At 32.7% G+C, this 24,730-nt stretch overlaps 2 protein-coding genes and 5 pseudogenes across 8 annotated transcripts; 5 read left to right on the top strand and 2 right to left on the bottom strand.

Moving 5' to 3' along the window:
- Positions 1–4,302: 4,302 nt before the first annotated feature.
- On the top strand, positions 4,303–6,255 carry AT1G45688 (uncharacterized protein). 2 transcript variants are annotated; one of them, NM_103600.5, is made up of 3 exons: positions 4,303–4,931; positions 5,148–5,333; positions 5,458–6,255. In NM_103600.5, exons 1-3 carry the CDS (start codon positions 4,443–4,445, stop codon positions 5,809–5,811), a joined length of 1,029 nt encoding a protein of 342 aa, NP_564495.1. In that variant the 5' UTR covers positions 4,303–4,442; the 3' UTR covers positions 5,812–6,255. The 2 variants fall into 2 exon arrangements, with proteins under 2 accessions (NP_564495.1, NP_973982.1); NM_202253.1 differs by having other exon boundaries at positions 4,345–4,931; positions 5,148–6,099.
- Positions 6,256–7,010: 755 nt separating this feature from the next.
- On the top strand, positions 7,011–7,742 carry AT1G45760 (annotated as a pseudogene; the record flags this gene model as incomplete). The annotated part of the gene is made up of 1 exon: positions 7,011–7,742.
- A 1,363-nt stretch (positions 7,743–9,105) lies between these two features.
- Positions 9,106–10,447, top strand: AT1G45832 (annotated as a pseudogene; the record flags this gene model as incomplete). Its single annotated transcript has 1 exon — positions 9,106–10,447.
- Positions 10,448–11,202: 755 nt separating this feature from the next.
- On the bottom strand, positions 11,203–11,759 carry AT1G45904 (annotated as a pseudogene). The gene has a single exon.
- A 495-nt stretch (positions 11,760–12,254) lies between these two features.
- SBP1 (S-ribonuclease binding protein 1) lies at positions 12,255–13,782 on the top strand. The gene is made up of 4 exons (NM_103601.3): positions 12,255–12,352; positions 12,468–12,568; positions 12,685–13,013; positions 13,115–13,782. Exons 1-4 carry the CDS (start codon positions 12,312–12,314, stop codon positions 13,619–13,621), a joined length of 978 nt encoding a protein of 325 aa, NP_175141.1. The 5' UTR covers positions 12,255–12,311; the 3' UTR covers positions 13,622–13,782.
- Positions 13,783–15,315: 1,533 nt separating this feature from the next.
- AT1G46048 lies at positions 15,316–15,506 on the bottom strand (annotated as a pseudogene). Its single transcript has one exon.
- A 1,119-nt stretch (positions 15,507–16,625) lies between these two features.
- On the top strand, positions 16,626–20,363 carry AT1G46120 (annotated as a pseudogene; the record flags this gene model as incomplete). The annotated part of the gene is made up of 1 exon: positions 16,626–20,363.
- Positions 20,364–24,730: the final 4,367 nt, after the last annotated feature.

Genomic DNA, 24,730 nt, shown 5'->3' on the forward strand with positions numbered 1-24,730 from the left:
AATCCATTCAATTCCATTTAAAACATAATTTGGATTCTCAAATCCAAAAACAAATGACTAAACGAATAACAAAGAATTTTAATTAGTATTTATAAATCATCGAATCAATAACACATGATTTTAATTAGAATTTTAAATTCAATGATTGAATAAAAAACGATTTTTGTTTGGATTTCTAATTCCTTATAAATCTATAAATCAATAACCCCTCCTTAGTTTGTTTTTTAACAGCTTCATCGATGATTTTCGATGATTTTCTGTATAGAAGTGTGAATGCTAGAAAAATCTTTCTCATATTGACAAATTAATACTTGCCGTTGATTATTTTATTTTGTCATTTCATGGAGATATATCAATACAAAATTTGAAATAGCAAGTGACATTGACAAATAGGGACATATTTGATTCACATTCCTCTAGTCCATAAGAAGTTGCATGTTTTTTTTTCCACCATTAATTTATCTAAAAAAGTTACTAAATTCTTTTTTTTTCGTAGAAGGTTATTAATTAAAATATTGCTTTCGTAAAAGATAACTAATTAAAATATGTTTTTATTTAATTGATTACGCTTATTTTTGATAATCATATTACATAAAATTATACATGTAGTCATTATCATGCAACACATTTTTTTCTCCAAAAACGAATCGGACCTTTGATAATAGCAAAACGTGATTGGAGAATTCCGAATGCTCGCTCTACATCTTTTCTACATGCTTTTTGTTGTACAGCAAAATATTTTTTCTTTTGAGTCACAAATTCGTAAATATTTTGCACTATAGTTAACCATTTTGGATAAATACCATCAGCCAAGTAATATCTCATATTGTATTCTTTTCCTTGAATGGTATAATGAACATGAGGAGCAATATCTAAAGCAAGATTAGAGAAGAGGTGGGAAGACTCCAACACATTAATATCAGTATTAGTGTCTGGTAATCCAAAATATGCATGTTATATCCAAAGATCATAATTTGACACAGCTTCAAGGATTCAGACCCCAAATGTAAAGCTAAGTGCTAGAATCCTCCACAACCTCAAGGATATCTTCTATCTGCAATAGCAATACAAGGGTCAAGCATTGAGACATGATTTGATATAACATCAAAAGCGAGCAACCGGCTTACAGTTTCAAGTAAACAACACTTGAATGGGCATCATTTTTGTTGATGACCTCCTTAACCAAACCTAAATAGACCATGACTAATTGGACAACCCATGGGAACCCAAATAATATAATTTTTTATTTTCCGTCAAAACCACAAAAACATATTTTTTGACAAAATAAAAAAATTGCATTTTTCTGCATATCAGAAAAGTACATTTTTTTGCCAAAACTGTAAATGTATTTTTTTGTACTGAAAGTGTCTGTGTAAACCCTAATTTTTAAAGAAATAAAGAAAAAAATTCCCCAAAAATTAATTACCCCTATTTTTAAGGCTTATTGGACGATCCATATCCATATGGATTCGCCCATTTGTTTGCGGTCTAAAATGGGTTTTTAGCCCATAATGGTTGCTTTGAATTTAAGCGTGACCAAACCCGGACCATTATAATTTGGATTTGTTTACCCCATGGTCCTTAAAGCCCATTTGACATCCTTACATATTCTTCATCTGTTGGAACCCAATCATATTCGAGTCGCCCGTCATCTGTCACCTCTTCCTCCAGTTTTCTCTTGAGGAAAGTATCTGGTATCGTTTCAACGAGTTGAGGCAGATCATCAAATGGATCGTCAAGAATATATGTGTGCTGTATTATTATGTTTTTAAAGGGATCAACAGAAGCTTTGGCTATCCTAGTTAGAGTGTCAAACCCCTCGGCAGTCTCCCCATACACCTGAAAAAGGGCCTAGTAATTTGATATATACACAAAACAAAGAATAGGTAGATCATTAATAACTAGCACTTACATTGCGTTTTCCATCGAGATGGTCTAGACCATCACTAAGTGTAATATAGAATTAAAAATGAATTAAACAAATGACATAAGACTCGGCTTTTACAGATTTTTTGAGATGGTCGTTGGTCTGGTTTGCTTCATTATTTTTCTCAGTTCTTAGGATCGATTGCCTACAATTCTAGTTTTTGTTTGATCTTTCATTTTTTTTTAAGTTTCACAATTCTTAGTTGTTATGGTCTTTTTGTGCCATGTATTGTATCAAGTGCTTCTTGTGTATAGTGATTTAGTTTTCGAAAATTTTTTGTTTCCGCAGATATTAGTATTTCAAAAACGTATTGATATCCATTATTTCACCCCTAATTTATATAATCAAAAATTCAATTAAAAAAAATATGGTGTGTACCGCCAACGTAAAATTTCAATATGTATAATATTACAGTCTTTTTTTCCGCACATAATATTACAGTTTCTACTTAAGTTAATGATATGAATTATTTAGGTATTTATATAAAATATTTAATTATATTTTTACACACTAAAAACAAATAATGTTAATTATTAATTATTATTATATTAATCTTTAAATGATACATGAATAAACGAGACAATGAGTAAATAATATATTTTGGAAAATTGAGACAAAAAGGGACAGGACAAAAGGAAGCTGTGCACCGCCAACTGGACCGTGGCTGTAGTCTTCTACCTTCCACTGTCATAGAAACAGAATAATACTCTTTGTTCTTTGCTTCTTCCATGGAAACTCTCCACTTACTAGAAATAAATAAACCTACTTTTCGTTAATAACTTAGGCCAAAACAAAGATTAATTATATCAAAATTTTACTAGTTAATTAACTTTAAAATATACTTTTTAATTAGGTTAAAACGTTCTTTAGTTGAAATTTGCAAGTGATTAGTTATATTAGCTTCAACTAATAGAAACATCTCACAATTTTTAAATATTCTTGCAATGAATTATTTTTTTCTGTTGACTTTCTCAAATTTGAGTATTGATTTCTGAATTTTGAAATCATCTTAGAAGGTATAATTGTATTATTAAAGTTTTTGAGTTTTTTTTTTGATAATAAAGTTTTTGAGTTAATTGTGATCATACATGTTTCTATGTGTAATCTTAAAACTATCTAATCATATTCACTACTTTCTTATTTTAAATATATCAACCAGAAATTAAATTAAGTAAATAACCATTAAATTAAGTACAATAGAAAGTCATGTTTTCAGATTTTCTTGTTATATTTGTCGGTGCTTCAAATTTTTTCTCTTCTTTGAAAAATTGATAATTATATAGTTTTCTGACTTTTTCTTGTTTGTCGGTAGAATAAGAGAATTCGGATGAGTAATAATGGATGATTATAAGGTTAATTCGTTCATTTTACATTAGCAAATGCATTAGTACTCATGATAGTAGTTTAAGTATCATATGAAAGATACACAACAACTAAAGCTGTTTTTATAACTTTAAAATATCTTACACTATTCAATGTTTAACAAACGGAGCCATTTGCAATCTTTTAAAATAAAACTAGAGATCATATTCTCAATAATAAAATTTTAATATACCAACAATGACTCTTTGTGATTTGCCATCTCAACAATGACCGACAATTTATAATTTATTTTAGTTAATGTCGTTTATCAAAATAAAATATCATTCTTTCTTGTTAACATTAATTAGCAGTTTCGAAGTAATATAGAAAGACGAAATTGTGAACTTCACATTTTTGTAACGGTACCAAAGTAGATAAGACTTCTTTTACACATCTACTTAAGTTCCATATATCTCTTCTTCTAATTACTACACTAAAATATAAAAAGAAAAACTTAACTATCAAGCAACTAAAAGAATGAAAAGTATTTGTACATTGTACATGAGGCTAGATGGATTAGAGATCCATGTTGCAATTCAATAATGGCATTCCTCAAATTAGCTTTCCAAACTTTCATTTATGTTATTTGGAAAGAACATAATCGCAGGTTTTATTCTCGAATAACTAGATTTCTATCGGCTTGATTATATATATCAAAAACACCATTCGTTACTAGCTAAAGCCTTAATAGTTACCTATTAGATCAATTGACTTAGAAAATCTTAGAATATGTTATAAATTTGGTTTATTTTTATGTTTTACGGGCGAATTTTTTTTGTTTTTTATAATTGCTTGATTTTTAAAAAATGTTGTATTTTTTTAATGAAAAAAACAAATTACTAACCGATTTCTTGTCCAATTTTTCAGAAAATAATTTTTAAGTTGAGAAATTTACTAAAAATATAAAAACTACTAAATATATTAATTTAAGACTAATTTTAAAGACAATAATAATTATAAAATTGATTAATGACGTACGCGTTTGTGTAAATTTACCAAACCATACCCTTCAAAAACCCAACCACAAAATTTGACAAACTCATCGTTTAACAAACATTTCACTTTCCTCTTCTCCCACCATTTTCAGAGCTCAGAGAAAAAGAAAGAAAGAAAAAAAGCTTCGTGCTCCTTCACCTTCCCAAATCGGAAAACAATGCACGCCAAAACCGATTCCGAGGTAACAAGCCTCGCAGCATCATCACCAGCCAGATCTCCACGTAGACCAGTCTACTACGTCCAATCACCATCACGCGACTCTCACGACGGAGAAAAAACAGCAACATCGTTTCACTCAACTCCAGTACTAAGTCCGATGGGATCTCCACCGCATTCTCACTCATCTATGGGTCGTCACTCACGTGAATCATCTTCTAGTCGATTCTCTGGCTCTTTAAAGCCTGGATCTAGAAAAGTCAACCCTAACGATGGTTCTAAACGGAAAGGTCACGGCGGTGAGAAACAGTGGAAAGAATGTGCGGTTATTGAAGAAGAAGGTTTGTTAGATGATGGTGATAGAGACGGTGGTGTTCCTCGTCGTTGCTATGTTTTGGCTTTTATCGTTGGATTCTTTATTCTCTTTGGTTTCTTCTCTTTGATTCTCTATGGTGCTGCTAAACCTATGAAACCTAAGATCACTGTCAAGGTTAGATTCAAATTCTTCCTTCAATTTTAGTAAAGTTGATTCAGATCTTGAAATTAGATTGGTGTTTCTACTTCTAGTTAGCTTAATTCGAGCTTGAATTTAGTAGATCTTTAAAGAAATTTGGAAGTAGACACTCGTTGATTTGAAGTCAATTCAGATCTCTGAATTTCCAAATTTAGATCTGATGATTTAGGTTTTGGTGATTGGAATTTGCAGAGTATAACATTTGAGACGCTTAAGATCCAAGCTGGTCAAGATGCTGGTGGTGTAGGAACTGATATGATCACTATGAACGCGACTTTGAGAATGTTGTATCGAAACACTGGAACTTTCTTTGGTGTTCATGTTACTTCAACTCCTATTGATCTCAGCTTCTCTCAAATCAAAATCGGTTCCGGATCCGTAAGTCTTCCAATTCAGAAATTATATCGAATGCGTGAAGAAATCGACACTAATATGAATCTTGAATCATGAGACTGAATTGGTTTTGATTTCGTTTGTTTGTTTGTTTGATTATGAAATGCAGGTTAAGAAATTTTATCAGGGAAGGAAGAGTGAGAGAACAGTGTTGGTGCATGTGATCGGAGAGAAGATTCCATTATATGGAAGTGGTTCGACTTTACTTCCACCGGCTCCTCCAGCACCACTTCCTAAACCCAAGAAGAAGAAAGGAGCTCCAGTCCCTATTCCCGACCCGCCCGCACCACCAGCACCGGTACCAATGACGCTCAGCTTTGTCGTCCGATCACGAGCATACGTGTTGGGGAAGTTAGTGCAGCCAAAGTTCTATAAGAAAATCGAGTGTGACATCAACTTCGAACACAAGAATCTTAATAAGCATATAGTCATCACCAAGAATTGCACCGTCACTACAGTTTGAAGGAAGGAACAAAAGAAAAAGTAACAAACTTTTTAGTCGGCGCAATACGATGTCGTATAGAGTAACGTGATTTTACAGCTCAACGGGCAGCATTTTGGGTTGTTGGGGCAGCCACGTGGAGGTGCCCGAAGAAAAGAAGCATTGTCGGTGGCTTTAATTTACTTGAGTGGTTCATATTTGTCTGTGGAAAATATATAATTTTATAATTGTGTGTACGATTGGACTGAAAAACACGAGGAATCACATTTTATTTATTTGTTTTTTAATTCATTGATCCTTTAATATGTAAATTTATTGGTTTTGGAACTTCTGATCTCTCACACTCTCTCTAAACTATGACCGAAATTATTTCGAAGCCCATATCGTAATAGTACAAGTTACCTAGACGCAAGTCCATGTCATTATGTAATGTCATTATGTAAGCTCGTGTTTGGTTAATAATTGAAAACTCTAATTTAATTATTAGCCTTGCGTTTATTATCTTTTAAGTTTTCAAACAAATTTGTTTATCTCCTCCATCTCTTAGAAAACATCGTTTTCAGCAATTCTAGGTATGTCTTCTACATCTCTTAATCGTTATTTCTTTCTAATGCAATGTGATTTTGTTATTTGATGTTGATTTTGTTATGTGATAAATTTCAAAAGAAAAAATGTTTATCAGCTACACGAAATATAAGTCAACACACCGCCACACATGCACACTTTAAAAATGTCTTCTTAACTACACGAAGTATTGACATAAGTTATGTTGCCAATACCATAACCATCATACTTTGATGTTCCGATCACCATAATTCGGTATTGACTAGCGTTGACCGATGTTGACCGGCGTTGACCTATTTTTTTTTTTCATTTTTAAAAAATAAATAAATAAAAACAATAATTTATTACATATTTTAACAAAAAAAATAATAACAAAATATACCACAAATAATTTATAAAATAAACCACAAAATATTATATAACAAAATTTTAGTTTATACTTTTGATGATACAACAAGATATACAAAAAAACAAATATAACAAAGCATACAACAATTTTTCTTTTTTTTAACTATATTTTGTTATCAAATTTTGGTCAAAAGGAAAACGTATGCATGATTATATTACCAAAATTTGATAACAACATATAGTACAAAAAAAAGAATTTGTTGTATGCTTTGTTATATATATTTTTTTGTAATATATAACAAAAAAAGGATTACTTTAGACAATGCTACCAATAATAATAATATGCAAAATAATTTCAAGGGACAACTTCAAATGATTAGCGGTAGTGGTTTAATCTGTGACGGGAATTATTTGCATCATTAGGTGTTGCGCTCATATTCATAACATCATTGTGAAGAAAGGTTTAGAATTAGTTAAAGATGTTTTACACAATATTCGAGAAAGTGTTCTATAAGTGAACGCATCTCCACAAAGGAAATAAGCTTTTACAGCTTGTGTCGAGAGAGTGAGAATAAGAAGTGGGGCAGGGTTATCCCTTGATGTGCCTACTAGATGGAACTCTACTTACGAAATGCTTGCTAGATCATTAAAATTCAGAAAAGCCTTTGATAGCATGGAGGCTTTTGGTAGGAATTATAGGTTTTTACCATCAGATGAGGAGTGGGATCGTGGTGAAAAGATCTGTGACTTAAGTCATTTAGTGTAATCTCTACTTACATTTCAGGCTCTAAGTATCCCATCTCGAATGTATACTTCACTCAAATAGGGAGGATTGAATTATTGCTAAAGAAGTATGTTGCTTCTGATGATGAGGATATAAAGCAAATGACTATGGAAATGGAAATGCAAATTAAATTTAATAAATATTAGGAGGATTACAGTTTTATTTTGGCTATTGGAGCAGTTTTGGATCCAAGACTTAAGGTGCATATGCTCGAACTAACTTATAAGAAAGTAGATCCCAGTACTTCTGATTTGAAGATTGGAAAACTTGGAATAGCTTCGGAAATGATTTGAAAGCTTATCAGACGAGTTCTCTAGTTGTTTCAGGAACAACAAATGCACATGACTTACTTAGTGAATCTCCACTTGAGGACGATTTCGATAATGTAAGTATCTTCATATACAAAATTAGAAATCTGTTATGTGAATTTGGTGTGATTGTTTGAACAACACAAACACTAATGTTAATCTTTGTAATGCAGGATCTCTTCGAGCTTGAAAGAAGCATTGAATCTGGTGTCAATTACACAAAGACTCACTTGGATATCTATTAGATTTTAGTCAAAAGGGTTACAACACAACACTCTCTCTTTTCTTTCTTTCTTTTTTACACACCTGACCTGAGAGTGATCCAACTAAACCCAAGAAGATGCAAAAGTTAAAAAAAAAAGAAAAAAAGAAAACCAACTTGTCATAAAACGAAGGTCGAGCGAGTTGAATCTGTGTTAGCTCACTCTCTCTAAACTATGGCCGAAATTATTTCGAAGCCCATATCGTAATAGTACAAGTTACCTAGACGCAAGTCCATGTCATTATGGAAGCTCGTATTTGGTTAATAATGGAAAACCCTAATTTAATTATTAGTCTTGCGTTTATTATCTTTCAAGTTCTCAAACAAATTTGTTTACCTCCTCCATCTCTTAGAAAACATCGTTTTCAGCAACTTTAGGTATGTCTTCTACATCTCTTAATCGTTGTTTCTTTCTAGTGCAATGTGATTTTGTTATTCGATGTTGATTTTGTTATGTGATAAATTTCAAAAGAAAAAATGTTTATCAGCTACACGAAATATAAGTCAACACACCGCCACTTAATACACCGCCACACATGCACACTTTAAAAATGTCTTCTTAACTACACGAAGTATTGACAGAAGTTATGTTGCCAATACCATAACCATCCTACTTTGATGTTCCGATCACCAGAATTCGGTATTGATCGGCGTTGACCGATGTTGACTGGCGTTGACCAATTTTTTTTCTTTTTCTTAAAAATAAACAAATAAAAACAATAATATATTACATAATTTTAACAAAAAAAATTAATAACAAAATATACCACAAATAATTAATAAAATAAACCACAAAAATATTATAAAACAAAATTTTAGTTTATACTTTTGATGATATAACAAGATATACAAAAAAATATATAACAAAGCATACAACAAATTCTTTTTTTTTTTAACTATATTTTGTTATCAAATTTTGTTCAAAAGGAAAAGATATGCATTATTATATTACCAAAATTTGATAACAACATATAGTACAAAAAAAAAAAATCGTTGTATGCTTTGTTATTTATATTTTTTTGTAATATATAACAAAAAAAAAAAAAAAATTTAGACAATGCTACCAAGAATAATAATATGCAAAACATTCTCAAGGGACAGTTTCAAATGATTAGCTGTAGTGGTTTAATCTGTGACGGGAATTATTTACACATTACGTGTTGCGCTCATATTTTTAACATCATTGTGAAGAAAGGTTAGAGTTAGCTAAAGATGTCTTATACAATATTCGAAAAAGTGTTATATATGTGAAAGCATCTCCACAAAGGAAAGAAACTTTTGCAGCTTGTGTCGAGAGAATGGGAATAAGAAGTGGGGCAGGGTTATCCCTTGATGTGCCTACTAGATCGAATTCTACTTACAAAATGCTCGGTAGAGCGTTAACATTCAGAAAAGCCTTTGATAGCATGAAGGCTTTTGATATGAATTATAAGTCTTTACCATCAGATGAGGAGTGAGATCGTGGTAAAAATATATGTGACTTGTTGAAGCCATTTAGTGTAATAACTACTTACATTTCAGGCTCTAAGTATCCCACCTCGAATGTATATTTCACTCAAGCATGGAGGATTGAATTATTGCTAAAGAAGTATGTTACTTGTGATGATGAGGATATAAAGCAAATGGCTATGGAAATGCAAATTAAGTTTGATAAGTATTGGGAGGATTACAAACTTATTTTGGCTATTGGAGCAGTTTTAGATCCAAGACTTAAGGTGCAGATGCTCGAACTAGCTTATAAGAAAGTAAATCCCACTACTTCTGATTTGAAGATTGGAAAACTTGGAATAACTTCGGAAATGATTTTTAAAGCTTATCAGACGAGTTCTATATCTGTTTCAGGAACAACAAATGCACATGACTTAGTGAATCTCCACTTGAGGACGATTTCGATAATGTAAGTATCTTCATATACAAAATTAGATATCTGTTATGTGAATTTGGTGTGATTGTTTGAACAACACAAAGACTAATGTTAATCTTTGTAATGCAAGATCTCTTCGAGCTTGAAAGAAGCATTGAATCTAGTGTCAATGACACAAAGACTCACTTGGATATCTATTTGGCTGAGCCAAGACTAGAGTGATTTTTTTTTCTCCAAATTTTGATGTTTTGAAGTATTGGAAAGACAATTGCTTCAATGGCACTTGATATTCTCAACATTCCTATTACCACGGTATCATTGGAGTCAACTTTTAGTATTGGCTCTAGAGTATTGATACCATATAGGAACTGCTTACTTCCACAAAATGTTCGGGCGTTGCTCTGTAGACGTAATTGGCTGCGTGGTTTTGCAGAATATGAAGATACATAATTTAAGATTACGTGATTGTTATAAGTTATAACTAAGTGATTGTTACAACTAATTTACATGTTGAATTGTAGGCACTGTTGAAGATAATGACTACACCAGTTATGAAAATGCTAGAACAACAACTAGTAGTTCAGGGGTTGAGAGTTCAAGAACAAGAGACTCAAACGTGTTTTCTAAAGTCTTTTCAAGAAATATATTAGCAATTGTGTTTACACTTCATATATAATTTAATATAGTGTTAATTCTATATTCAAAATTAGTACTCAATATAACCCATGCATCCGGTGGACAACTTTCTTGGTAAGATATATTTGCGAGAACCTACCATTGAGCGAGCGAACTCGTAAAGAGTCATAATTTATTGTTTTACCATGTTATAAAAATCAGATAGTATTAATCAACCTAGGCATGGGCGTTTGGGTATACGGATCGGGTTTTTTGGGTTCTGGTTTTTCAAATTTATAAAAATTTCTTAAATCTTGTAAATCTTTATGCAGACCCATATATATATATATATATATATATATATATATATTGTTCTACCATCCACAAATACACCAATTTTTTTTGTTTTACTTTCACTTTTAAATCATTCAAAAATCAATTTACTAAATGTAATTGGAAATATATCAAATCAATTGTCTAACCCAAAACATTAGCAGATTAGTTACGAAACTTCTACCGATGATTTCGGTAGCAGTTTTTCTTGCTTAACTACTAACTATGAAAGCTTTGTACACATGATACAAAAACATTATGAAAGTGGGTTTTGTAAGCTCATAGTTTGAACAGTACGACATTTTGGGTTGCCTATAAACAAAAAAAGAAAAACTACAAGATATTGAGGTTTAGGCATGTGTTCACATAACCGCACTAAAGAAGAAGCCATTTTCATCGTTATTGTACTGTTAAAATAAGGTCTGCTTGTCTATGACTCGATATTTTGGTACTAATCCATAACGATCAAAGTCAATTCAGAAGCCTATTAATGAGGTAGTTTTAATAAAACAACAACTGGTACCATACATAAGTGGACATAGGCTGGAAAATCTTGCCAATTTGAAAGATCAATAACGGAATTTTTTGTTATTCGATCAACTACGGGAAAATTAATGGAATTCATAATTGTTTTCTACTTCTATTATTGTACAAGTATTTAAGAAACAAACTAAAACCATTGTAATGTTCCTTTTCACCATGCATAAACTAAACCAAGGATTAGGATAAGCACAAAAATGAAAGCTTCTGTAAAAGTGGATACCCCAATACATCTAAACTCAGTGTCGATGGATACTGAAAATATTTTCAACATCAAAAGCAACAAAACTAGAACAAACATATAATAACAGATTCTAAATTATAACCAAACATCCCCGATCGTTTCTATTCTCACACATTTTATAATCCCAAAATTATATGCTTTTGTGAATCCCATTACGCGCCTTCAAAAACTTTTAAATTTTACCATATCGTAAGTCTAATTTATATTAGTCTTAAATAATTGGCATAACTCTTTTTTTTGTCGGATTGGCATAACTCTTTTACAATTTTGGCTTTGGATGAAAACTTTTTTTGTGCTAAAATAATATTATATTATATGAAATAATCCGCTTAGTTGAAATATCAAAAAATATTGAGAGAGTAATCTCTATTTAAAACGTTAACAAAAAAATAAACTTTTAAGATGATTGTGTAACTTACATTCGTAAAAGGGCCCAATAGTTTTGAATCATTCAATTCAAATCCATTTGGGCTAAAGTTCTGATTTTATAAATATAGGACAAATAATAAAACTAACCAAACTATACGGTCAAAAACAAAGATATAGAAAAAGATAAGGGACCTGATCGTAAAATACAAATCTTAAAGAGTTTCCAATTTCAGAAGCCAACTCCGTCTCCTTCTCCGTGTCCTTCTCTCTCTCTCTCTCGAAGTTCATCAATGGCTCTTCATCCACACCTTCAAGACTCCAAGAATTTCAGGTAAACAATCTCTTCTATTGTTATCATGTAATCTTTCTGTGATAGGAAAGCCCTAATTTTTCTTTAAGTTTCCAAGAATCAAAACCCTAATTTCTCGAACTTGCTCTGTTTCCAGAGACTTTTGCGGAATCGACGGCCAGATTTCGCCGGAATTAGGATTTAACCGCTCAGAGAATCTCCATGATCAATCTCAGCATCCTCCATATATTCCTCCATGTAAGTTTTATCCGATTGGAATTAGCCAATTAGGGTTTTGAAATTTGATTGGTGAATCTGTATTGCGAATTTAAAGGTTTTGTTTTTGTGTTTGTTTTACTTTTGAACTATATCAGTTCATGTTGCTGGTTTTGCACCGGGACCGGTGGTTCAAATTGATGGTTCTGATGGTGGTAATGGAGCTGACTTTGAGTGGAACTATGGTCTTGGTCTTGAACCAAGACGTGAGAGGATAAAGGAACAAGATTTCTTGGAAAACAATTCTCAGATATCTTCTATTGATTTTTTGCAAGCTCGGTCTGTATCAACCGGATTGGGTCTGTCTCTTGACAATGCTCGTGTCGCTTCTTCTGATGGCTCTGCGTTGTTGTCGCTTGTTGGAGACGATATTGATCGCGAGTTACAGCGGCAAGATGCAGATATCGATAGGTTTCTCAAGATTCAGGTAAAGAACCTGATCTTTCTTTGATCAACCTAGTATGTTGGTTCTTGAATGTATGAGGAAACTTTGGTTTTCGTTTTCTTGATTTTGTGTATCTTCGATAGGGGGATCAGTTACGGCATGCTATCCTCGACAAGATCAAGAGGGGTCAACAGAAAACGGTGTCACTAATGGAGGAAAAAGTTGTTCAGAAACTCCGTGAGAAAGATGAGGAGCTAGAGAGGATAAACCGAAAGAACAAGGAACTCGAGGTGCGAATGGAACAGCTGACAATGGAAGCTGAGGCATGGCAGCAACGTGCAAAGTACAACGAGAATATGATTGCTGCACTCAACTACAATCTTGACCGAGCTCAAGGTCGGCCAAGAGATAGCATTGAAGGATGTGGAGACAGTGAAGTAGATGACACAGCTTCTTGCTTCAATGGGAGAGACAACAGCAACAATAACACGAAGACGATGATGATGTGCAGGTTTTGTGGAGTGAGAGAAATGTGTATGTTGTTGTTGCCATGTAATCATATGTGTTTGTGTAAGGAGTGTGAGAGGAAGCTTAGCTCTTGTCCTTTGTGTCAGTCTTCTAAGTTTCTAGGTATGGAAGTATACATGTGATTGTGATTTGACTAAACTAATGTCTAATTAGTTAACAAACGAACTTTATTTGTAATTTGTCTTTGCTTTTTTTTTTTTTTTTGTGTTTGTTAATATCATCGGATTGGTAAGTGTTACTCTGATTGACATATTAAGCAGACTAGACCGGACTTGACTTGAACCACACAATAGAAAACAATTTAGAAATCAAGTTAATTCTGTTTAATTTTTTATTTTTCCTTGGAAGTAAGAATATGATATCTTAATCAAAAATAGAAGACGTACAAAACATTCTGATTTATACTATTTTTGACTTTGGTTAATATTTACAATTGAATACGGTTACGGTTACAACAGTTACGGTTAAACAGACTTATGATTATTTTATAACTATAATACATTTAATATTTTAGGTAAAATTTTACGTATTATCCAAGACGCTCTAGCTCATGTCAAGTTATTCTTCTCTGATTCTCGTTGACGAACATACAAGGTTGTCTTTCGGTACTTTTACTACTGTGAATTCTGTTGTGTTGTAGATCGTAAAAAGATTATATGTTTGTCTTAAATGTTTCAATTAAACCAAAAATGTAATAAGGTTCGTGTATGACCCAAGGATTAAATTTTCCAGCAACTCTTTATCAATGTCAACTAGTGTTTTTATTCATTGTGTTTTTATTCATTGTGGTGAATTTGATGTCTTGTAGATCGTAAGTAAATCTTATTTTTGTTGAAAGTTAAACTTGATTTTGAATCAAGTTTAATTATTGGGTCAATTATTCAATAATAAATTAAGGCCAAATCCAAGTTCTAGAATTTTCTCTAGAAATTTCATATCTCCACCTCCTTAAAAGGTTCTAAAAATTTTCTAGAATCATTTTCCACCTCGTTAAACATAAAAATCTAGATACTTTTGTTTTGCCGTCTAGATTTATTATTTATAACTAATTATGAGAACTGTTACATAGACGATTCTACCACAGACAATTCCTTCCGACTCTTATTAGATCCACGACGGACGACACATTCTTCTCCTTCTCCTTCTCCATGCGCTTGATGGACACCTTCAATATCTTCTTTGCGTAGAATCTTGGCGAACGGCTATAATTGTACTTCGTTGTAGATCTCATGCACACTTGCCTCCATTAATCTGCAAATCTGCTAATAAATCGCAATAGCTGGGACTCTAATTCAGACCTCTTGATGTAGAAGCATTAATGAACCTTTGGTCAACCATTGAGCCAAGGGGGTTTCAACAAATCTAGATACTCTTATAGAATAATTTAGATAATTAGAATAATGTAATCTAGATATTATGTAAGAACCCTCTAGACTTAGGATTAAAATATTTTAGATATTTTGTAGTTTGGAGGCTATAAATACATCCTCCCCCTCTTAAATGTTGTAAAATTGTCTTCAAGTTTAAAAGCAAAGTAATAAATGTTCTATTTCCTAAAACTCTCTCTCAAAACACTTTAACACTTTCTTCATTACCTCTAAAAGAATTTTACTCTAAACAATTTTTTTACTCAAATTAAAGACTTGTTTTTGCTCAACAATAATTCAGAGGTTGAGTAGAAAAATATATAATGATTTACAAAAAGGAAAAACAAAACACAAGATGCTTGATGCTTCAGTTTAAGTGAAAATGGTATAAGATTTGTGTAAGATCCAGGGATTAAAGTTTCTGGAAACTCTTGACCAATATAGCTAGATGGTTAGATGAAACCTAGCTCGCTTGCTTTTTTCCTTTTCGAAGGTTGCAAGAAGGAATCCAACCCAATAGCTCCGGTTAAATCAGCCAAGACAGCCAGTGCACCGATTCATAGACCGCCAAAAGCTGCAGCCGGGTTAATATATGGGTTCAGTTCCTTTTGAAGGTCTCTAGGTGACAAGACAATATCGGCTAAAAAAATGTCTCTAAATTCATATTAACTGCTTTAACACTTTTGCAAATATTGTTTATGATATATTTAGAAGATATTTTCTCTGATATATGTTCAACTAGTAAAATAAGTGCATGTGCAAAACTATCAGCAAAAAGGTATGTTTTAAAAAGTTTCTAGCTACTACATCTATAGTAATGGTCATTCCACCTTCAAATGGAGTGTCTCGCTGAGTTGATTGACAAAGAAAAAAATATCCAACTACAACCAACTAGGTTGGTGTTAGGCATATCAATCGAGTTAATATGTGTTTGAGTTAGTCCGGCCCAAAGCCCGCAAAACTCACATATGTCTGAGTCCGGTCCGTAAATTTCTGAGCCTATGTATTTTAAAGATTAGCCCCGCTCTAGCAGGACTACAAGGTTTTTAGAGTGAAGTTAACAGTTTTTTTCCTTTCCATATGGAGCAAAAGGAAGCTTGAAAAGCCAAATGAATTACAAGTGGTACATACCTTGTTGAGACAGTACGGGTCTTTGATCCATTTAATTCCGTCTTCAAAAAATAGTGGTGGAGAACGACGGACTTAAGATGTAAAGAAAGATCAAACCTCATGCGACTGAGAAATCAAAGATTAAATGCTGAGCTGATCCGTCATGAGACAATGGAGGCATACATATGAAGTCTTTATCTAGTATACCTAGGCAACAAATACGTACTTGGGATTCTTTCCCTTAAAACCAAACTGCTTCATGCCAATCAACTTCAGGTCCATGAGGGTTTAAGTGATGCCAATTGCCAAGTTTCAAAGATAGAGAATTTGCAGGTCTGTCTTTTCTACTTAACTGATGAAATTTTATGGTCTTATAGTCTTACCTAATAATTAATTATTGTTACATTTGTTAGAAGTTTATTCAATATATAAAGCAGATGTTACAAAAATATTTATGTTTAATAAAAAAATTAAATATCCTAATTTCCCATTAAAATCCATCTTTAATTTTTGACCACAAACTGAGATATTTGAAAAAGATAACGACGTTTGTTTTTACCGTTAATGTGGAACTGTTAGGTTTAGGTTTAATAGTTATCGTTTCATTTTCCCCTACTCTATGCCGCTTTCTTCGCAATTTTGAAGTTACATGGACGAAGAAGGAGAGAAACGTAAACGATCATGTTCTCCTGAGTCTTCCGACAAAAGATCTGGTGATGAAGTTGATTGGTTAAGTGAATTGCCAGAAGCCTTGCTCGTTTATGTTCTCCTGAATCTTCCGACAAAAGATGTGGTTAAGACTAGTGTCTTATCCACCAAATGGAGAAATATCTGGAGGTGTGTTCCTGGATTGGATTTGGATAATGGTCATTTCACGGAATTCAATACTCTGTTGGAAGTGATCAAGTCATCATCTTATTTTAGAAGAGATATATTATATAGTGAAGTAACTGGTTTATGTATATTCGTATCACACATCGAAGAGATACGAATATAATTGTTAACTACAAAACAGTTACATGTGTGTATGTGTCTCTACATTAGGTTGTCTTCTAGAGACGTGTCCCTTAGTCAAAGTGTGTCATGTAAACCTATAAATACAGTTTGTATATGTAATAAAAGTGTGTGATTTTCGTTTTATAAAAACAGAGTGAAATATAGAGTAAGACCAAACAGAGTAAAATCTGTGTTGTCCGATCCTTAACAACTTTGAGAGTTCAAAGTTCTACATGGTATCAGAGCTATGGAGACAACAATGCAGCAAGTTATTCCAATCTTCAATGGTGAATCGTATGGCTTTTGGAAAATCAAGATGATAACCATCTTGAAAACAAGGAAGTTGTGGGATGTTATCGAAAATGGAATTACGTTGAGTTCGTCGTCTGAAAACTCACCGGCGTTAACTAGAGAGCGTGATGATCAAGTGATGAAGGATATGATGGCTCTTCAGATTCTTCAAAGTGCAGTTTCTGATTCAATATTTCCGAGAATCGCTCCGGCATCAAGCGCAAGAGAAGCTTGGAACGCTTTGGAAATGGAGTTCCAAGGAAGTTCACAAGTAAAGATGATTAATCTTCAGACCTTGAGAAGAGAATATGAGAATCTGAAGATGGAGGAGAGTGAAAACATAAATGATTTCACAACCAAGTTGATTAATATGAGTAATCAACTAAGAGTTCATGGTGAAGAGAAAACCGATTACCAATTGGTTCAAAAGGTTCTTATCTCCTTACCGCAACAATTTGATAGCATCGTTGCGGTCCTTGAACAAACAAAGGATCTATCAAATTTCTCTATGACAGAGATGATAGGTACTTTGAAAGCGCATGAGAAGCGCTTGAGTCTCCGAGAAGAACGTATCAATGAGGGTGCGTTTTATGGAGAAAAGCTTGGCTCAAGAGGAGAAAACAAGCAAAACAAAAATCGCCATGGGAAGACCAACATGTGGTGCGGCGTGTGTAAGAGGAACAATCACAATGAGGTAGACTGTTTCAGAAAGAAGAGTGAAAGCATTTCACAAAGAGGTGGAAGCTATGAAAGAAGATGCTATGTGTGCGACAAGCCAGGACACATAGCCAGAGATTGCAAACTTAGAAAAGGTGAAAGAGCACATCTAAGTAGTGAAGAATCAGAAGATGAAGAAGAAGATGAGTGTCATATGCTCTTTAGTGCTGTTGAAGAAAAAGAGATCTCAACAATTGGAGAAGAAACGTGGTTGGTAGATAGCGGATGTACCAATCACATGTCTAAAGATGTTAGACACTTCATCACTTTGGACCGCAACAAGAAAATTACCATAAGGATTGGTAATGGTCGAAAGGTCGTGTCTGAAGGCAGAGGAGATATAAGAGTATCCACAAACAAAGGAGATCATGTCATCAAAGATGTACTTTATGTACCCGAACTAGCAAGAAATTTGCTTAGTGTCTCTCAAATGATATCCAACGGATATCGAGTCATCTTTGAAGACAACAAGTGTGTGATTCAAGATTTAAAAGGAAAGAAGATCTTGGACATCAAGATGATGGATAGAAGTTTTCCAACTCGTTGGAAAAAATCAAGAGAAGAAGTGTATGCGGCATTCAAAGAAAAAGAAGAACAAGGAGGAGGGAATGATCTAAACGCTCAAATAGATCAAAATTTGGAGGGAGCAATGAATGACGTGAAGTGGATAGAAGACATGAGAGAAGAGTTGATGATGATAGAAAAGAACAAGACGTGGCAAGTTGTGGAGAGACCAAGCAATTGGAGCAGATCAGTTGAGGACAAGAAAAATACAAGTGGCTATGTCTTTACTTCTGGATCAGGTGCATTTTGTTGGAATTCTAGCAAACAGAAGAACGTTGCTCAATCAACGACCGAGGCGGAGCTCTTAATCACATCAAGGTTCGAAGTTCTACGAGAAGAGCTAGACGTAACGATGAAGCCATGATCAAGGAGGAGTGTTGGAAGTGATCAAGTCATCATCTTATTTTAGAAGAGATATATTATATAGTGAAGTAACTGGTTTATGTATATTCGTATCACACATCGAAGAGATACGAATATAATTGTTAACTACAAAACAGTTACATGTGTGTATGTGTCTCTACATTAGGTTGTCTTCTAGAGACGTGTCCCTTAGTCAAAGTGTGTCATGTAAACCTATAAATACAGTTTGTATATGTAATAAAAGTGTGTGGTTTTCGTTTTATAAAAACAGAGTGAAATATAGAGTAAGACAAAACAGAGTAAAATCTGTGTTGTCCGATCCTTAACAACTTTGAGAGTTCAAAGTTCTACATACTCTTGCTACGTTTATCGATAGGTTTCTGAGATCCAACCGTATCGTAAACAAGTTTAAGTTAAGATGCGATTCGGATCTCGTTGGGGATGTGGATGTGTTTATCTACATGGTTATTAAGCGAAAAGTTCAGCATCTCGATGTTACATGCCCTTTAGTGCATATAGATCGAGAAATTTACAACTGTGAGAGCTTGGTTTCTTTAAAGCTCTCTGAAGTAACTTTGACAAAGCCCGAGTTCGTATCACTACCGTCTCTGAAAGTTTTGGTTCTAGATTGGGTTGAGTTTAATGAGTTCGCTTTCGACATGCTCATGTCAGGCTGCCCAGCTCTCGAGAGCTTTACGTTATGCAGAAGGTGCCTTGACAATGTAAGAGTTTTACGTGTGGTCTCTCAATCTCTGTTGAGCTTCAACTATTACGGCTCTAATAGTACGTGCTTTCGTGATGATCTAGTAGTTGTACTTGATACTCCCAAGCTTGAGAATCTCAAGTTCTCTCATCAAATAACTGCAAGTTTCATAATAAAGAATCTGAGTTCCCTTGTAGAGGCGGATATGGATATCGAGTTTAACTTTTGTCGATGGAAAAAGTTTGATCCGGATGATCTGTCAAAGAGAGAAATGATTCGTAATTTTCTTGTCGGACTCTCTCTCGTGTCAAAAATTTGACAATCGCTGCATGTACTCTTGAGGTAACGTTTGTTGAATTCGTATTTTATTGTTTTACTTTATCATTTATAGATCTATATATATATTGATACTTTTCTTGTATTTATTTTTGTTGTAGGTCATTTATGTTACTCAAGATGTGAACAACTGCCGTTGTTTCCTAACTTATCTTTCTTCAGTGTTGAATTCTATGAGAAAAGATGGGAAATGTATTGCCATTCTTTTTTAAGAGCTGCCCGAATCTAAAATCCCTGGTCTTGGTAAGGATTTGTTTACTTAAAACTTATGAACTTTCTTTTGGTAATATCAATTACTCAAACTTGTTTCGTTCACTTAGGTGTTATATCAGGAATCTGATTACTTTCCAAGGAAGAGAACTAATATTATATCTGGACCTCGGTGTCTCCTATCATCTCTCGAGTATGTTAAGATAGAATTTGCATTGGACAAGGGGAAGATGGAATTAGTGAGATACTTACTTGAGAACTCACCAATCCTCAAGAAACTCACTTTATCATTGGATCATTGTTCTAGAAAGAAATGTTGTGTCATCCTCAGAGAACTCCTTAAAATTCCAAGATGCTCGAGCTCTTGCCGAGTTATCGTTCTCTGATCCTCGTTGAAGAACATACAAGGTTTGTCCTTCTGTACTTTTATTGATGTGAACTCTGTGGTTAATTTCCTTCTCTATTATGGTGACTTTGTTGTGTTGTAGATTTGTAAGAAGATCATATGTTTGTCTTAAATGTTTCAATTGAACAAAAAATGTAATAAGGTTCGTATAAGAACCAAGGATTAAACTCTTTATTTATGGGAACTATGTGCTTTCTTCTTCATTGTGGTGACTTTGAATGTCTTGTAGATCGTAAGACATCTTATGTTTGCCTAAATGTGTAATGCTGTTACTTCTTTTGACTCAAAGACATGTTTCTGCTCAATAATAATTCAGACGTTGAGTAGAAAAATATACAATGGATTACAAAAACGAAAAATAAAACACAAGATGCTTCAAACTTAACCAAAAATAGTATTAGATCTGTGTAAGACACTAAGACCCTAGGATTAAACTTTCTAGGAACTAAATTATAATTAAACTCCTGGAAAATTAAGGTCTATTTGTTTATGAGCTTTTAAGAAATACATGTCTAGGCTCTAATGAGCTTTACGACCGAAGAAAATTAGAGAGCTTGTGATTTTGATCATGATCTAAGTGAGTCTCAAAAACTAAAAGGAGGACAATAAGGAAGCTTCGGTTTGAATTCTTTAAACTAGTTTAACTAGGTTGATTGTTTTATGGGCCTTTTATGTTAAGTTAGTGTCTTAAACACTTTCTTGATAAAGGGCTCTTTTATTCTAAATTTATTTTTCTCCAACTCCAACAACAAAATACAAATAATTTTGGCCCTTTAATTTTGGACCTTAGGCAGATGTCCATGTTGCTATGGGTGAGAGACGGGCCTGAGGTGGTCGCAACTCGCAACCGACGTTCAGAGGGAGAAGAAGAGGTGGTGGTGGAAGCAAAGAGAGTTAGATGATGACTGTGGTGAGGATTATGTAAAGTGTAAACAAGTGTCACTTATCTTTAATTATTTTACAATTGGAGGAAATACCGAAATGGTATGTACCAAGAAAATATACATGTATCTGTTTTTAGACATTTTTTAACTTTTAAAGATACCCTGAGAAACTTCATAATGTAACAAAAATGAAGTCATATATATCACCGTATTGAAGTTAGGTTTGATGGATTTTAAAAATTAAAACTAATTTAACTAGCTTAAAAATTAAATATTGTCAAACACATACAGAACGTAGACCGGGCTAACCCTTAGAGATCTAGAGATCTAGAATCCAGCATCCTAAGCCCTGCGTTTGAGAGTTCACTTGAAATTCAAACGAAATAATGTATGATACTTTATCATGAATTCATGATTCTGGAAATATTTGTAAAACCAAATTCATGAATGATTTTATGTAAAGAACTTAATATGCATAGATAAAGAACATATATTAAGCGAATAAATTAATATAGGAATTCTTACAATAACATAATTATTATTCTTAAGTTTCATTATTGTCACTATAGAGAATGCATTGAAATTTGAACATACATATTTACTAATTTGACGTTGTTATTTTTTAATGTTATTTGTCAACTAACACAATTTGATACCAGTTACCATTGTATCGTATATTGTTAATGTTGTGTTAAGAAGGTACGCTTTAAAGGTAAAAGTGTCGAGATGATTATAAGTGAAGTTTCACCTAATCATGCCTTACAAAGTAACGACAAAGAGAAAAGGTATCTGTAAAAGAGAATTTTGCTTTTTCTTTAGAAAATAGAAAGATAAAAATCCAAATAACCATTAACAAAAAAATAAAAAGACTACTCAGTCCGAAGAAGACCTAACATGTGATTAGTTTTACGAGTCCTTAATGGTTTAGAGTGCTATATAAGTATATATAACTCTACAAAGTCTACTTATATTAGTGCATGTGCATCTCTTTTTAATGTATTGTATGTTGAAATTAACTTCAGTAAAATGAATATATTCTGGAATCTGGATATTCTTTTGCTCTTTTCATATTGTGGACATATCTTTTGAAAATCTATTGGATTTGTATAGACACGAATCCTTATTTGTCACGATTTTCAAATCAAAGATGCTTTAGATTAAAGTACTCTTTTAACCACGGTATTTCCTCTTAAACTTTTTAATTAAGCACTAAAAAAGTGTGCTTGCTTTGTCTTTCATGGAAATTTTCAAATGGATATCCAATATGCTTTTTATACAGTTTACTAATACATGAAACTGAAAAAAAAAAAAAAAAAATTAGAGCTACTACTAACACCAAAAAATATCTAGAAGCATCACCATCACAATCTAACTCCATTCACACTTTAAGAAGATCATAGTTCAAAAGAAGAAAAATAATACTTGGTTTACAGAAATTAATTAAAAATATCTATTAGGATATTACCATTTATAACAATATTCGTACACATGAATCTAATTTACCTAATACAATAGTTCACATAAAGAAAAGTAATTGAGTTGAATGATAGCTCAAAATTAAAGACAACTTTCTCATTTGCATTTCAATCATTCTTTAGCATATTCTAACTTTGTAAAGCTGCTCTTTCTCTTCTATTCCCTTTTTTCAGAGTACAAATTCTATTTCTCTTCTTTATTTCGATTTCTTTATAAAATAATAATTTTAACTTTTTGAGCTATTTTATTTACAAACATTCAAATTTTAGTTTATCTAATTAATTTAAAACACTTTTTCATTTAACTAATTTAATTATTCATATTTTTCTATGTTTTAAACACAAAAACAAAGTAACTATTCATCTTTCTGATCATAACCCTATACCATGGTAAAGTGAAAACGGTGCGTTTAATCATTTGAAAATTCATTTGTTATTATATTTAAGCTCTTGATTATTTTGTCACTATTTAGACCCAAACAAAAAAAAAAAATCATCACTAAAACATTATTTCATTTTAGTTTTTGGCCATCCAAAGGAAAAGAGTATCATTGTTGTCTTCATCATCCTCGTAAAAACAAAAATCTAGTGGCTCTTTCATTCTACCTTAAATGCTCTCTATACTAAAAGATCTCTCCTACCAACTACGAAAGCCACAATAACAAGCAATTCCTGAAAAAGTTAGTAGAACGTAAATAATATGCAAATTTGTCGTAGAACAATTTGGAATATTTGAGGTTCCAACAAATACATTTTTGATTAAAAATGTTAATAAGGTTTCGAAAGTGGAAATTTTTTTTTAGGGTTTTCTTCTTCATTTATTCGTCAGGGCTGCTGATTTACAGATTTTGTGTATTGTAATGCGAAAAGAAAACATATATTTGCATATATCAGAGTTTGATTATGGTAAAATCTAAATCAACACAAATTGAACATAACTCTTTCTGTGAAAACAAATCACTATAAAATATAGAGTACAACTTTTTGAGCCTCTAATTTATAAGTTTTCTACTAATTGACTATAATTACTTCGACATCACTCTTCAACCCATTTTGATATTAGATTGGGGTATACTCAAACCATATCTTTGAACATCAAAGACTAGATGCATGTCGATGCAGAATCCTACACGATTCGATTCACAAAAACAAAAAAAAAAAGTTAAGGATTAAAATCTTTGTGAACAAAACACTAAGTTGATAGAAAAAATAGACATGAATAAAAATTAAGAGAAAGAAAGAAGAAGATAGTCATAAGCTTTAAGATTTTTATTAATATGTGTTTAAAATAGACATGAATAAATCAAGAGAAAATAGACACGAAAAGCTATTGCTTCTTTAAAATAATATTGTTCTTGTGGAGAAAGGGGTGAGAAAAATTGGATCCTTCCATCGGTGATCTTCCTCTATTTTAGTCTTATGTTCCCTCTTAATGTGTCATTCATCGCAATGTATTTGTGACTTAAATCACAACTTAATACTAAGACTTAAATCATTTGACTCTTTGACCATTTTACTACTGATGCATTCACAAGTCAAATATGTGAACTTTTTGGCTCTCGTGAGATGACGAACCTAGTAATGAAATCGAGCGGATTGTGCAAGATCTAACACCAAGAATGCTAGTATCTTATAATATTTAAGAATGCTTTCATTCTTAATCTAGTTTTATTTTTAAACTTAGTACTATAAAAACTTGAACTTGTCAAGGCCCAACCCTATCACAATCTCTTACTAAAATGTCATCTCTTAGCGATATTGCAGCCTTTTCTTCCCACACTGAAAAACCACAGGCCACACTACTTGATC

Source organism: Arabidopsis thaliana (assembly GCF_000001735.4).
Source record: "Arabidopsis thaliana chromosome 1 sequence".
NCBI lineage: Eukaryota > Viridiplantae > Streptophyta > Magnoliopsida > Brassicales > Brassicaceae > Arabidopsis > Arabidopsis thaliana.

Excerpts from the sequence above, each read along its gene's own strand:
- SBP1 (NM_103601.3), top strand. The coding sequence starts at position 12,312 with ATGGCTCTTCATCCACACCTTCAAGACTCCAAGAATTTCAG. Across the intron at positions 12,569-12,684 it reads TCCTCCATATATTCCTCCAT|TTCATGTTGCTGGTTTTGCA; the intron begins GTAAGTTTTATC and ends GAACTATATCAG. Across the intron at positions 13,014-13,114 it reads ATAGGTTTCTCAAGATTCAG|GGGGATCAGTTACGGCATGC; the intron begins GTAAAGAACCTG and ends TATCTTCGATAG.
- AT1G45688 (NM_103600.5), top strand. The coding sequence starts at position 4,443 with ATGCACGCCAAAACCGATTCCGAGGTAACAAGCCTCGCAGCATCATCA. Across the intron at positions 4,932-5,147 it reads AACCTAAGATCACTGTCAAG|AGTATAACATTTGAGACGCT; the intron begins GTTAGATTCAAA and ends TGGAATTTGCAG. Across the intron at positions 5,334-5,457 it reads TCAAAATCGGTTCCGGATCC|GTTAAGAAATTTTATCAGGG; the intron begins GTAAGTCTTCCA and ends TATGAAATGCAG.